We start from the raw sequence: 14,859 nt of genomic DNA, 5'->3' as shown, positions 1-14,859 counted from the left end.
TTCGAACCATCGACCGACCGTGCAGCAAATGGGGAACCATTAACCAAATACGCTAAACCTTCCCTGAAAATCCATTACAAATCGATTATTGTAATGTTTGAATCTGTTAACTGCTCCTAGTTGAGCACTACAAATTGTTACTGCTACAATTTCTTGTAATGTGTCAATTTCCTACAATATTTCACTTTATACAATATTTCCTTAAATATTTCACTACATAGAAATTAAGTGCTACCAATTTTAGTGTGATTGGTTCACAACGCTAGCAACGTTTTGTTTTTGGTCTCATTGTGAAAAAAAACTAATCTAAAATGGAGAGGAGATTGATTTGAAATGAATAAATTCTATTTTTTTAGAGTGAAATATCAACAATAGCAACAATTTATACATTTTGAATAACATGATCATTATCGTGATCTTACTACATAGTCAATTTCTAAAACAGAGTGGTTATATTCTGTTCTCAGGGATATCAACAATATATTTTTAATATTCCATATAAAGCGATGCATTTTTATTTATTTATTGATTTATTCGGAACCTTTCAAAAAAAAACTATGGTGAACTACTGACTACAGAAGAAAAATGCTTAGTAGGTAAGAGATTAGGGAAATTTAAGTTAAAATAAACAAAAACAGATGATCATCATCCTTACTAAGATTTTAAGAAGTTTTTCTTTCTTGCACCTGAAAAAAAAATCAAAACTCATCTAATGAGAGCTCATTTGTCATGATCAGGAAAACATTCATCCATAGTAAGAAGATAAAGGTATGAGGAAATTCTATATAATAACCGAAAACGAACGGAAATTAGTAGAAATTCCGAAAATGGAGAAATATGAGCTCCATGGAATCAACAATGTAACCAATGTCCAGGAGAGTGATATCTGGAAGTTTGTCGCATAGACATATCGAACAGATACTTTGACCTCTCTGAGTGAACACTAACAAGAGAATTTATATAGCGTTCGTGTACGTTTGGAGACTTTTTTCCTTTTCCATCTGTAATTTGAAACAACAAAGTTTGAGTAATAATTTTATAGGATATCAGTTACTGTATACATAGTCCTTTATGGCAGAAGAAAATAGTAGCTCTGATTGAAAAAAAAAATATTAATTTTATATAAACCTGGTCATGAAATTTCATAGACAGGTAAATAACAAAATAAACATCTACTGAATTCTTCCCGAAGTTGCACTCAGAACAAAATTTTTCCTAAATGATATACAATAGCTTGATAGCAACAGTTTGTGAGATTCTTTTCAATCTCGTGAGAAATTCGGTAATAAAAACTACTGTATAAGATTTTGCGATCTTAATTTGCAAGAAAAAATGACTGGATATTCCAGAATATCTATAAATACCATAAATTAGCGTTCATGTACATCCAGTGATTGGTCAAATTATGACCTACATCGAATAACCTCCAGATATGATTCTCTTTCAGTCAAAGTGGGTACATTATTGATTTTTAAGCACATATGCTTCTTCATTTCCGAAATTTCTCGACTCTAATGAGTTTTTTTCGTTTTGGTTTTCTTCTAGGTATAATTCTGTTTATGTCTTATTTTGTTGTTAGGATTACGAGGTTTCTTGATCATAACTATTGATTTCCCGTCACATTTAGTATCAGTCTCAGCACAAAAATATTTTTCTAATTTTTTTGAATTATTAATAATTCTAGAAACACTTCATAGTTACTCCTTTTTAGTCGCGCACACATCGACATGGATATTTTTGGCTTTTTTTTAGACAACAGAAGCTGACCAGATAAATAAACTATGTTGTGTTTAGATCTGGAAAAAGTCTATAATTTTGAAAGTTCAGCCATCCCTAACGTGTTAAGTATTGATCCGAAAATCAACATAAACTAAATCAAGGTTTTAAAAGAAACCAAAAACACTCTCTTGTAGAAAAGAAAATGCCCTTTTAAATAACATTTCACAAATCGGCAAATTCTTTTTTTTCTGTACGCGAGTTTACATTTGATTGAAAAAATTAAAACCAACTAACTTCACTGAAAAGAAAAGACTGCATACCGATGCCTTCAAAGGTTATTTTTTTCCTTCTGGTCGCACCAATAGTAACGATTTGTGGATTCTGAGGTAAAAGGAGTCTTGATCTATTAGGCTGATAAACTTTGAGGACTGGTGTTCAGGACTCCTGTTGCCTCAGAATCCACAAATCGTTGTTATTGGTGCGACTATAAGGAAAAAAAAAACTCTGCTTTATTGTTCTAGATCAGTGTAGCAAAATAAAATCAAAATATGATTATGATAACTGCTATTATTATTTTAGACAGCAACTTCTACCGTAACAGTAATATAAATAATAATTTACTAGATGTAGTGAGTAATAAATCAGGTGCATACTGTATATTACAAATGAGATAAAAAGTAATATTAAAAATATACTGCTGGTAGTTTGCAGCTACAGCAGCAAAACTCATCATTTATTATCCTAGAAAAGGCTAAAGATTCTCGGAACTTATCATCATGGATCTAGAGCATTCAACTTTACTGCAGTTAAATTTTGTACTTTTCTCAGAAAAATATAACTTTGTTCTAATGTTATAAGTTCTAGTGTCTTCTAATGTTATTAGTTCTAATTCTAATCATGTAGAACGAAAATGCTTAATAGATTTTTGTGATGATCCCACTTTTTATGCACATCGACCATATGGAAACTGCGATTTCCAAATCAATACTTTAATTGTATTGTATTTAAAGGATAAGTATAATAAGAATAGCTTCTCAGGACCACCTGAAAATATAAAAGTTGAAATATTCTCTTCTTCCAACGGCTTCCTACAGGGAATTATTTACTACTTAACCTTTCTAGATATAATAAGTTAAAGTAGAATTAGCTTAACGTCTATTCTGAAGCTTGAAATCAGGTGAAAAGATGTATTTCTCTTTTTTTAAGTGAATTATAGTGTAAATAGTTTTTCCAGAACTCATTATCATATTATCAATACATCCTTTGCTTTTTGAATTTCCTAATCAGTTTCTGGATAAGTGAACACAAAAAGATTTTCATGCATGTAGTTTTGGGTTTTTAGCTTATTAGCTACCCAACCGAGGTCCATGGTTACCATGGATCCTTTTCTGGCTGCAGTGTATGGAAACAATAATCGTATGAGTCGTCGAAGTCTCCTCCTTCTCAGTACTTGCTTAAATTTTCTGCCGACACCAAATGGCGACGCGAAGAAGTCGCAATCAAAATCGCGACACCGCTAAGGATATTATCCTTGGATTAGCGTAAGTTATATCCAGTAGGATTTTTATATTGAGTATCTGGTCAATTTTTTTCACAAGTCAGATATTAGTGATTTCGCTGGCGCTTGAAAAATCGTGATCATTTTTTTTTATGACTGATCCCAGAAATACCACCGATTTTACAGGGACAAAATAGTAGTTTGCTTCCGGAGATGATCCAATGTTCAATTTCGATTGCTCAATTCCGATTTCATCGGTTTTCTTCTTTTTCAACTGAAAAAAAGTCCAGATTTAAAGTTTTCTTCCAGGTTGATATCTTTAATTATCGTTTAAGCAATATTTTAACTTTTATGCTTGTTTTGTACAACTAAGATGTAGTTCGTTGCAGTATGGAAGAGAACTGTATAAATCTGGATCTGAAACTAAATTTGAAAAATCCCAGTCCCAATTTAATGATCAAATGCTAAAATTAAATTTTAGAGTACGTTTTAAGGATGAAGTTATGTTTTGGGATCCATCTATCGATTACCTCTCATAGGATTTCTGGGAGAAATTATGGAGAGGAATGAATTACACACCTCTCAACGTTTCCGTTTCCTAGTCATAGCGTATTTCCTTTGTATATGCATGTGCATTTTTTAGTCCATCCGGACAAGGTCCCAGACAACCAAAAGAGGGAGTATCCACCTACACACCAAAGGTGAGTGAAGGTTTGATTTAATTTATTGATTACTCTTTTACTTATGCAAAGTATTAGGTACTGGTTCCATATGAGTGACATTAGACTCATAAATAAATAACTCAAAAGGATACAAATAATGGGTATGAAAATGGGTCCTCAATAATACCTTATACTTTCGTTTGCAATATCCTTATTTCACTGAATTACCGGAGAAATCCCAGGAAAATCATGTCTACTTACATATTATATCGAAAAAATTCGGGAAACAATATTTGAAAACTTAAGAGAAAATTTTAAAGATTGCAATAACGATTCAGAAAAAAAAACTTTTTCCTGGCTCAAGCATAGGTGTATTCCCAGAGTGAAAGTGGACTGAACAGTAGAAGAGGTTTAGTCAAATCCATTGGATATTGGGAGTTGGAATATTTGAGTTAACATGCTATTTCCTCATTTTTTACACGAAATCGAGAGATTTTTTTCTTTTTTTTTTTATGAGTTAACTTCATCGAGTTGTAATTGTTGTTGTTTTTCTTCTACCAGTTTTCCTAGAATCATTTAAACGTTTTCTTCTTACTATTTTGCATTTAAGTAGTGTTTCGATGAAACTTACTTTTCCGTATTTTTGTTTTTTTTTTAAAGTTCTTGAAATTAACGCAAAAAAAGTCCTCTGAATTGTCAAAGATTGAGTGTTTAACACGAAAATGGCAGCAGTTCTAAAGTTGTAGCCCCGGATTCAAAGCTGCTAATACTGGATAATTTCGTCCTCTTTGTCACCTCAATTCGTAAGCTAAAATTTAAAATCGCAAAAGATCTAAATGAGAAAATGATTGTTAGTTGCGCAGTCTGTTCTAATTCAGTGCCATTCTCGGGGGATTAAAGGTCGTATGCTATGAATATATGTGATAAAATTTAATTTTTTTTTGATCCGTGGGCATTTGTTTCGATTCGATATGACCGATTTTATGACTCTCTCCTGTATGAAAGTGAAAAAATTTAAGGATCGTCATTATAAGGACACCTATTACTATGATAGAAGATCTCGAAGTTCTAATCAATCTTCAGCGGTAATCGAATCAATATCTATTTAATTCACTAGCACATTTTGCGGTGAAATGACATTCCTCATTGCACAATTTTCCCTTGCCCATCGATTCCCCACTATTTTCACTGCCAACCTTAACCTATTTATAGTTATTTTATTTTAAAAGTCCTTGTTCTCGTTATCCTTATTTATTTGTAATAGACTGATGATCCGAAAGTGGAACGTGTAGAAAAAGTGATTGTCGAAAGACGTCCGGATAGTACGGCTATACATCAATTACAAAACCAGCTGGACGAGTTAAAACGGCAAAATAAGGATCTTTTACAAGCCGAGCAGGTAAGCAGTATTGAGGCACTCATTTCCTCTTCAGTTTTGTCCAACCTACCTTCCCTTACACTATATTCTACCGTATCCACGTATCCTAACTAATTTTAGGCTGCAAGAAAGCGTCTCGAGGCAAATCAAGATGCTCTTCAACGTAGAATTATTAGTTCTGATAATGGAATAAGGTAATTGATGTTGTTATTTTGGTATAAATCCACAAAATTATTTAAACAAGCTAAAGGAGATCCCGGATTTGTTCAACCGCGACGAGGACGCGACGCGTCCCTCTCAATACATACGCTTTCTCTGTTTGAAACACTCCCACTCTTCACTCCGTCACACTTTACTCGACGGTGCGTCACGGTCATTCGGTTGAACATATTCGGCGCCTACTATAAACAGTTTTCTATTTAGAAGGCGCTGATAGTAGAACTATGGCAGCGTTATAGAACCTTAAACTTTTCCTCAACACTCAACCAACACGTCAAGTTATTTAGTATCCATACAACACTTCTTTAAGCAAATACAAAAGAAAAGAAGTTTTTATTTACAAAGCCATTGTTACGGTATGCTTGCAATGTTTTTATTTAAATATTTGATTAGGGCCCGTGATTACGATGAACTCCGTCGACAAATCTCATCCGTTGATGGAAAGGTAAGCTGAAATCCTTGAAAGATTTGATAATTAATATTTTACTGTAGTAGAACTGCATTTATTGATTCAGATGATGTCATTGAATAACGATATCAATGGATTGAGAAGTGCTATGGATCGTCAAATGAACGATCTTCTACATATCAATAATGAAATGAAAAGTAGACCTGTTATAGATCCTTCAGTATGTGAATGTTTCTCTTTTGTGTTGTACTTTTAAATTTTGCTAAAACTCTCAAAAAAAATGTGTATGTGGACAGAGTGTTGTAAAAATAGTAGATTATTCCAATAAAATTTTAGAAAATTGCAAATTCAACCCAACAAATGGATGGAAAAGTTCGTGACTTACATTCGCAAGTGATGTTGCTGAAGCAGACACTGGATACGGAAAGAAATGAGCGTGTCAAGGAAGGGAACGCATTCAACAGCACGTTCGTTTAATACTCTCTTTATTTTATAGGATGTGGATATTTATAGGATTTATAGAGTAGTAATTCCTGAAGAATTTTTTAATTGAACCCTACTAGAACCTTCTACCAGAAACTCATGAAGATTCCACATGTTTTTCACTCGAACACATTTTTCCCCTAGAAATATCCATAATTATCTCTTCATTCATCCATCCATCTAACTCTCCTTATTACTTTTTTTTTAAAACTTAGTTTGTTTCCTATTTGCATTTGTAAACTTTCCTCCTTTAGTTTGCAACGACTACAGGATTTCATCAAACAACAAGATGCGACAAGAACAGAAGTACTAAATAATTTATCCAGAAAAGGAGACATAGATAAGGTGAATTAGATATTGATATTTTTACACGAATTTTCAATATTTATCCGTTCAAGATATTTGATTCAGGAGAAAATGACAGAGGAAGCAAAACGTTTAAACGAGAAAATTGGTCTTATCACAGCCGAAGTGACACGAAATACAACGGAAGCACAACGAAAACTTCGTGATGATCTCTTCCAAAGATGTGCGGCTCTGGAAGCTGTGAGTGTTGTTACATAAGCGTGGATTTCAATTTACTAAATTTCTATCGATGAGCAGATGAACAAAATTACCCATGAATTGTGCCTAGCGTTGACTAGGATTTCGATTTTAATATTCTAAATCCTAGAATTCTGTGAAGGAAAACTGGAAATAAATCCTTGAAAACACCAAAATCTGTGGATTTTTGATAATCTTTACCTACTGTTAAACAATTTAAAATGAAACTACTAGTAATAAGAAGTGTGTTGAGTGGTTAACACATAAGATTATGCGTTCTAGAAATACTGATTCCTAACTCGCACTTATTTTTCGAACACATTTCCTGCGAATCCTCCCGTTATATAGCCGGAGTTTTCCAGGATATCAGACGTTTCGCTGCTGAAGCTCCAATACAAATCCTGTAAACATTTTTTTTCAACTTTCTTGGATAACTATTCTCATAATTCTGACGTCTCTTAGGGTTTTCTTACAGCATTTCCAAGTAACTTCCAAGTAATTGATGTTTGACTCCTATTTTTCATTTGAGATTTGTTTTTTTTTCGTTTGACTTACCAACCTGATTGTTTTTAAGGAGAATACTATTGATTGAATCTTCTGGACACTCTTCGTCAAATATTGTCCTTGTTTTTAGGCGCTTAAAGCACAAAGTGACAAAAGTGGGGACGTTCATCGTGACACCAAACGAGCCATAGAAGAACGTCTTCGCTCACAAGAAGAACAAACAGAAAACCTAAATAAACAACTGCAGGTTAATTATATATGATATCCATGTCACATCCTGAACACATATGTATCCTGAATTCCAGACTGATCGTGCGAAGCAAAAGGAACGTTTTCACAAAGTTAATGAGGCATTAGCTGCACTTGAACATCATTTAGAACTTGGAAATAATAAAATCGATACGATAATGAATTCAGAAATCCAAACAAGGTATGTTCATAATTTTTGGTTTGACTCAATTCCTCTGAAACTCAGAGTGATATCAGTGGTAACAACTTCATATACCTTTTTATTTATTTATCTTAACATTCTTCTTCAGCATACTAAACAGGGCAAAAAAAATCAAGTGAAATTGTCTATTTTTAGTAAAGATTTACGCGACACTGTTTACTGTAATTCAAACTTGACCTTAGATTTTGTTAAAACATCCAGGAAATTTTGGATTTCCTCGCTGTAGTCGTGAAGGCTATTTTCGGGTAAAAGTAAGAAGGATCTACGATGTTCAGACCAAATTTTCCACGTTAAGAACAAATTTAGAGGCAAGCACCTCAGGAAGAATCCATAGTCCATAGATTACATCCCTTCACATCCAACAGGACACACAAACACATTCCATGTTTACTGCTTCGGCTAGTGCTCCGATTAAATTCATAATTGCTGCAGACCACAAATTATGATTGAGCACATCCGATCGGTGAATTTTTCAGGACTAAGAATAAAACCCATCAAGCTTTGCCAAAAAAAAAGATTTGTTCATTGAATGGTCAGGATTATTTTAGAGGAACGAAGTTCTGCAAAATTATTCGGATGTGCTAAACATTTGCAATGCAAAATAATAAATTAATGAAAAAAAAAACACTAAGATGCTAATACCTCTTCTTACTTTTGCTCGAAATTTTATCCACGGAGTTTAGGGCACGCTGCTGTCTGGAAGGTGGGAACCACCTTATATTTACAATTTTACTGCTTCGTATTTTACGTTCTGTTTTTCCACTTCATACAGATTTTTTAATGTCTCTCAGGACATTAGAATATGTATGATTTTTTCGCCCGCGAATATTTGTTTTTCTTTTTTCCTGCATGTTATTGTATTTCAAAGTCAACTTTTAACCATTAGCCGTCAATTAGTTTTCACCTATTTGTTCGATTTTAATTGTTCGAGCTTGTCTGGTTTCCCTCATTCCTCCAACTGATTTCTTCTAGATCTCATTTTGTTTTTTTTCAGTAGTAATGATAAGGTAACGCTCTACCTAACCATTAAAAGATGAATAATAGGCACGGTTATCTTTACAATTCCCCAAAATATGAGAAAAGTTTGGAAAATGTTTTAGAAAATTAAATTGAGTTAAATCAATCCTATTCTGAATCTTAAAACTCGACCTTCCTCTAATCTTAGCATCAAGATTGATATTTCAGGAAACTCCACGAAAAAAGTCTTCTATCAAAAATTACCGAAGTTGAGGACAAACTAAACTCTTACATTGGAAATCTGACAAAGTCGATTGACGAAGTGAAATCTGGAAAAGATAGCGTGAAGATTCCGTCATTGGATGTGGATGCTGTATGTTTTTCCCTTGAAAAAAATTTGATTATACTCGAACACTGGAAAGATAAAAGACGTGATCAAATCCAAAACATTCTAAAATATATTCAATTCTATAGCTCCATTAGAACTCTTCGTTAAATGAGAATCCAATTATGATAATGACTATGGTTTAATTATTATTTGGTGCATTCAGAATCAGTTATAGTTGGATAAACAAGTCTAGTTGTTCCTACCAACAATTGAAAGCCGCATTTTATTCCCACGCATTGATTCTCGTAGACGTAAACGTCATTCATTGTACTCAAATACTCTAACATGCTCCGGCATCTTTTCTTCTTTTCAAGGACTCACTCGTGCGGAAAAATGTTGTCCGAGTATTGAGATCGCTTCACCGCCACAGATCACCATCTTTTAAAGATCCCTCAAAAATATTTACATTCTCAATATTTCTGCTGCAAAAAAAAAACTCTTTTTTTTCAAAGATAATTTTATAAATGACCAAAATATGTGGTTCGTTTTGTATAATGATTGCATCAGTCATAAAATAAGAAAAGAAATTTATTCAGTTACGTCGGGAAATGGAAGCAATAGCTGCAGATAAAAACAAGCTCAGCATGGAAGGACTACTGAAACTTGAGGAGAAGATGACAAGAGTTCAAGCAGGTGTGCAGTAACTTATTTTTTTAGTTTTAATTCTTATTCTTAGTTTTTTTAATTTTCGGAATGCTACACTAATAGGTTTTTTCTAGTCTCTTTATTTTTTTCTTATTACAAGAGGAAGAAAAAATTCTATAGATTATAATATCTGGACAAGTATGTTAATAAGTCACTATTCTGAGGGTCCGTTTTTGACTCAATTTTTTTTTCTGATGATTTGACCTACCATAATATCCATAGATGCCACCTTTGAAAGGCAATTTTTAAAAGAGAAAAATTGCGAAAAAAAACCAAAATAATTATGCACCGATCTGATAATATTTATTAACTTTTTAGCATGTTGTTATATTTAAGGCTGTTTTAATCCGCAATTGTATCATACATGAGAATTTTTAGAAAAATTTCAAAAATTATAATTTTTTCTCATTTTCTCTCTTTCTTGAAAACTTCCCCTAATTTTTTCTCAGATACTTAGGATGTTCTTTTTTGATCGTACACTAATGGAGTAGTAGAAATTCTATAAAGAAGAAAGAGTAGTAGAATAAAGGCTCTACAGTTACTTGTAGGAAGTCATAATTTCAAGTGATTTCTCAATTTTTTAGCAATCCCTTCCGATTTTCATTTTTCGTATCCACATTCGTTGTTTAAAACGTTTGTTTGGGATTTGTGGTACGGCTTCATTTATTCATAACGTTTATTACACCCACGCAAGGACATACAAAAAAGAGTACATGCGACAATTGCTCACTTGTCATTACATACATATCGAATATATGAGAGCCTTTCTCAGGACTTTCCCATGATCGCCGTGAAATATCGCAACAAATCGCAAATCTTGACGATAGTGACGATGTTGCTAAACTCAAGGATCAACTGAATAGACTAGGAGGTGTTCACGGAGATATGGAAAAGACTCAGGAAAGAATTCGCGATAAAGTGGAAAAACAAATCCCTAAAGATGTAAGTTTATGAGCTGTAGCATAAGAAGCAGTTCATTATTCTTATTTTAAAAAAATAATTTCAGTTGAACGAATTATCTGCTAAAGCCGACAATATCAGACATCAATTGAATGCACGTATCGACAAGGAGGAAGAGGAAAGGTTCTGAATACGTTTTCTTCTACTACACACTTTTTTTTCAAACGTTTGACAGGATTTTTTTTAACTAAAAATGATGACCTCGCAAAATCATTCAATTACATACAATTTCAGATTCCTTGCAATTAAAGAGTTACAAGAAGCGTTCCAAAAACTACAGAGTCGTAGTTCAAGTTTCCCCAACAACGATCCCTTAGGTCCTGGAAGCTCGGTGAGCATCGATCACATTGTTTTTATTTTCACACCTTCCATTTCAAAAAAAAAGACAACCTATCAGCGCAACCTCTTTGTGAACTCACCAAATCTTCCATCAATCTCATTTTTAATCCACCGATTTTAGCTGGCTTTAGCTTTATCTTGGATCTTAAATTTTAGCTTTATCTCGTCCCAAAAATATAAGTTATTGTTGATTTATCCACCAAAAATCGGTTGATCTTCTATTAAGGCTCAAATCCGACGCGATCTGGATGAGTGCAAAGTGGCTATCAAGAAATTGGCCGAATCCGTGACAACTGTAAAAAACGTGCTTGACAGAAAAATTACCGATGAAAGCAAAAAGGTCAGCTTGCCTTGTGTTTTTCCATTTTCTATCCGATGAAAGTAAACATGAACTATAAAATGTCAGGCGTCAATCAATCCGCATAGAATGCGCCACCACGTTCACTTCAATTCAGAATTGTTTGAGGTTGACGAACGTGTAACTGTCCCAGAAATAACCATATTTTGCTTAAAATATAGAGATGTTTTAAAGACATCAACCCACGAATCTGGGGTGGTACGGATTTCAGGTGGAGTATTCGTATACGGGATGGGAGACCATAGAGAGGGGGAGGGGGGGTGTTTCTTCCTAATTGCCGTAAAAAACGGCTTCAGGTGTTTTGGCGCACTATTTTCTACAGGGAGTTCGACTGGAGCGCGGCAGCCTTGTGCGGCGCCGCATCTTCCCGGGCCGTTTTTTACGGCAATTAGGAAGAAATGGACGGAATCACCCCCCTCTTCATGGTCTTCCATCCCGCATACGAATACTCCACCTGAAATCTGCACCACCTCAGATTCGTGGGGTAATGTCTTTAGGGTATATTACATAGACATAGTCGGGTCAAAACCATATGAAGCACGTTGCAGTGGCGTGGGCGGATGCCATCGAAGCGGCACGATGGAGAAAGCAGTAGGGGTCGAAGTGGGACCGTCCCGAACTACTGCGTAAAATAATACTGGTATGGGTCTTCACTCGATTCTAATCGCTACGCTCCACCGCACCGCTTCAAGCGCCTACGCACTGCTTACGCAACTGCACCGCGCTTCATGTCATTTTGACTCCACCATACACAGGATACGGTAATGGAAACGCGCAGCGTTGAATAATTTTCTTTTTGCTGGAAACAAAACAGATATCCACAGTATATTTATTACTTTGGACTACATAATTAGTAGAGCTGCTGTAAGACAGTCATGGTTAAATATTTCTCAAATAGACGGTAACTGACAAAAAAATATTAAATTTACATTTTGAGCAACAATTTATGGGTACTCATGAAATGTTCTCATGAAGTTCCTTGCTATTATTTTGTTAATACTTATGTTACAATCCATCTTTTCGTTAAGAATTTTCTAAAAATTGCAGTTTTATCCATAAATCCACGAAGGTATGCATAGCTTGCCGTACGTTCTGATTCACCAGAAAACATAATGACTTATTTGATAGCACATAAAATACGGAAGTGTTTAAATTTGGCTACAAAAAAAAGAAGGTTTCGAGTCACATAAAAGACCTCCTAATCCCCTTCGAGGAGGAAATTGAACCAAATCCTGCAAAAGAATGAGAAAATAGTGTTTTTGCTGAAATTGGAGGCGAATGTATAGGATATCAAGAAACAATTGTGTAAAAAAAGAAGAGAAATAAAAACAATTTTGGTATTTAATTATATTTCTTAAAACCGCTGGCAAATTTTACTATATCTAATCTTACTAATCTTACTATCCTACTATAAGTGTGATATAGTAATATATTTTGATATAAGATTTAGTCTTATTCACTTTTTCTTACGTTCTCCTAGATCGCGATTATTTATCGTCTGATTTCTGAGATATTGACATAATTCACTCTTTTAGGATTTCAGAAATTTGCTTTATTTGTGAATCTTTAGTTTCCTCCTTTTTTTGTATAGTTCAGAAAGAGAATTGAAGCCTGCGAAAATTCTTCTTTCGGACTGGGAAAATCCTTAAATCCTTGGCAACTAAAAATAAAAAGTTTTATAAAATCAAGTTATTATTTGTAAAACGGGAATAAGCAGTAATGCACTTTTTGCAACTTTTTTGTAACCTTCGATTTCAGTAGTCCAATTTCACCAGGAAATTTGTCTTGTTTTCCTAAATTATACAGCTTCTTCAGTCTAATTTTTAATAAATTATTCTGATTTAATTATTAATATCCATCTTGGGCTCCACATGATATCAAATTTGCATCACCTAGAAATTTTTTCGGTCTAACTTTATGAATTATTCATAGGTTTCCTAGGAAATCTTATTCTTCTCCAAACATTTTCACTAAAAGCAGTATGTTTCTGGATTGTACGAATTTCATTATTTGCTAACAATCCCTGGTACCACTCTCCTAAATCGACGCCTTTCGCGAACTACATATACATAGGATCGAAATCCTGGAATCTAATTAGGACCACGCAGCCACCACCTTAATGTTTTACTGTAATGTCGTAATGAACAGTGAACAAATGTGGCACATGTTTTCAGCTTCACTTACGAATCTATCAGGATGTCCTGGAAGAGTTCTCTCTGAAACGCTTTTTTTTCTGAATATTCAGTACACATTAATATCATTACTAAATTGTAAGAGGTTTTTGAATGTTAAAGGATCTAATGAGATCAAAAATAATCAATAGTATGAAAGCAAGCTCTCTCATTTAAAAAAAGAAAACCACTCTTTTTTTTTTGAATCTCGCTAATTGTTATAGTAGTCGTAATCTCATAAATGTGGAAAAATAAGCCGGGACAAGCGCCAAGTACTCTTCAAAAATCCCCACGACCTCCTTGTCTTTTCCCTCCTTCCTTTTCATACAGATCTAGAGCTGCACATAAAATTTTATACTATTTAAAGAGAAGCTGTTTGCTGTAGTGTGAGTTTAGTAATGTAGAACTCTCGAATATATGTTCAACCTAAAAAACAGTATGTTGTCAGGAATTACAGGAACAAGCGGTTCTTCTTCTTTTTCTTATTATTATTATTATTATTATTATTATTATTACTACTATTGTTATTATTATTATTATTATTATTATTATTATTATTATTATTGTTATTATTATTATTATTATTATTATTATTATTATTATTATTATTATTATTATTATTATTATTATTATTATTATTATTATTATTATTATTATTATTATTATTATTATTATTATTATTAGGAATGGTTTTATACAGTTTGCTTTGCTATCCGTTCAGAAATTTCTCATATTTCATAGTAAGCTGCAAAAATCCTGTTTTGATCATCTTTCGATGTTGTTTTCTTCTTTTCGGCGTATCTTTGGTATACGTGAACAAATAAATGAGTAAACTTGAAATAAATTAATATTCTACTAGCTAGTAGACGATACTATGGATAATGATTCCACATATTTACAATTATTTCTACACGATTATTTACAGAGAGAAGCCGATATCAATCGTCTGTCACGGTCAATGAACACTTGAAATTTTATTCTTACTTTTCATTCGCCCCCGGCTCTTCGAGTGCTTAAATTTTCAGTCGTTCACCAAATCCTCTTTGGTGAAACGTGAAACGCATTCGGCGTTCCTTAAGTTCTTTTTTTTTCTTTGTTCCATTACATTTTCACTCGGTGACGTCATGATTTTTGCACTAATCATTAGAGAAGTGTTGGATTTCAGACGATGAAAA

At 33.5% G+C, this 14,859-nt stretch overlaps 1 protein-coding gene across 2 annotated transcripts; it reads left to right on the top strand.

Moving 5' to 3' along the window:
- Nucleotides 1–3,195: 3,195 nt before the first annotated feature.
- RB195_021462 (uncharacterized protein) lies at nucleotides 3,196–14,654 on the top strand (the record flags this gene model as incomplete). 2 transcript variants are annotated; one of them, XM_064208204.1, is made up of 19 exons in its annotated part: nucleotides 3,196–3,260; nucleotides 3,861–3,918; nucleotides 5,144–5,278; nucleotides 5,378–5,451; nucleotides 5,870–5,921; nucleotides 5,992–6,105; nucleotides 6,222–6,352; nucleotides 6,623–6,713; nucleotides 6,780–6,914; nucleotides 7,546–7,662; nucleotides 7,721–7,845; nucleotides 9,052–9,196; nucleotides 9,748–9,844; nucleotides 10,629–10,798; nucleotides 10,863–10,939; nucleotides 11,051–11,147; nucleotides 11,382–11,495; nucleotides 14,089–14,373; nucleotides 14,610–14,654. In XM_064208204.1, 19 exons carry the CDS (start codon nucleotides 3,196–3,198, stop codon nucleotides 14,652–14,654), a joined length of 2,127 nt encoding a protein of 708 aa, XP_064064085.1. The 2 variants fall into 2 exon arrangements, with proteins under 2 accessions (XP_064064085.1, XP_064064084.1); XM_064208203.1 differs by lacking the exon at nucleotides 14,089–14,373.
- Nucleotides 14,655–14,859: the final 205 nt, after the last annotated feature.

This window comes from Necator americanus, chromosome X, assembly GCF_031761385.1.
Source record: "Necator americanus strain Aroian chromosome X, whole genome shotgun sequence".
NCBI classification, from domain to species: Eukaryota; Metazoa; Nematoda; class Chromadorea; order Rhabditida; family Ancylostomatidae; genus Necator; species Necator americanus.
The sequence above is the reverse complement of the archived record's forward strand: the minus strand, read 5'-3'. Positions and strand labels throughout refer to the sequence as shown.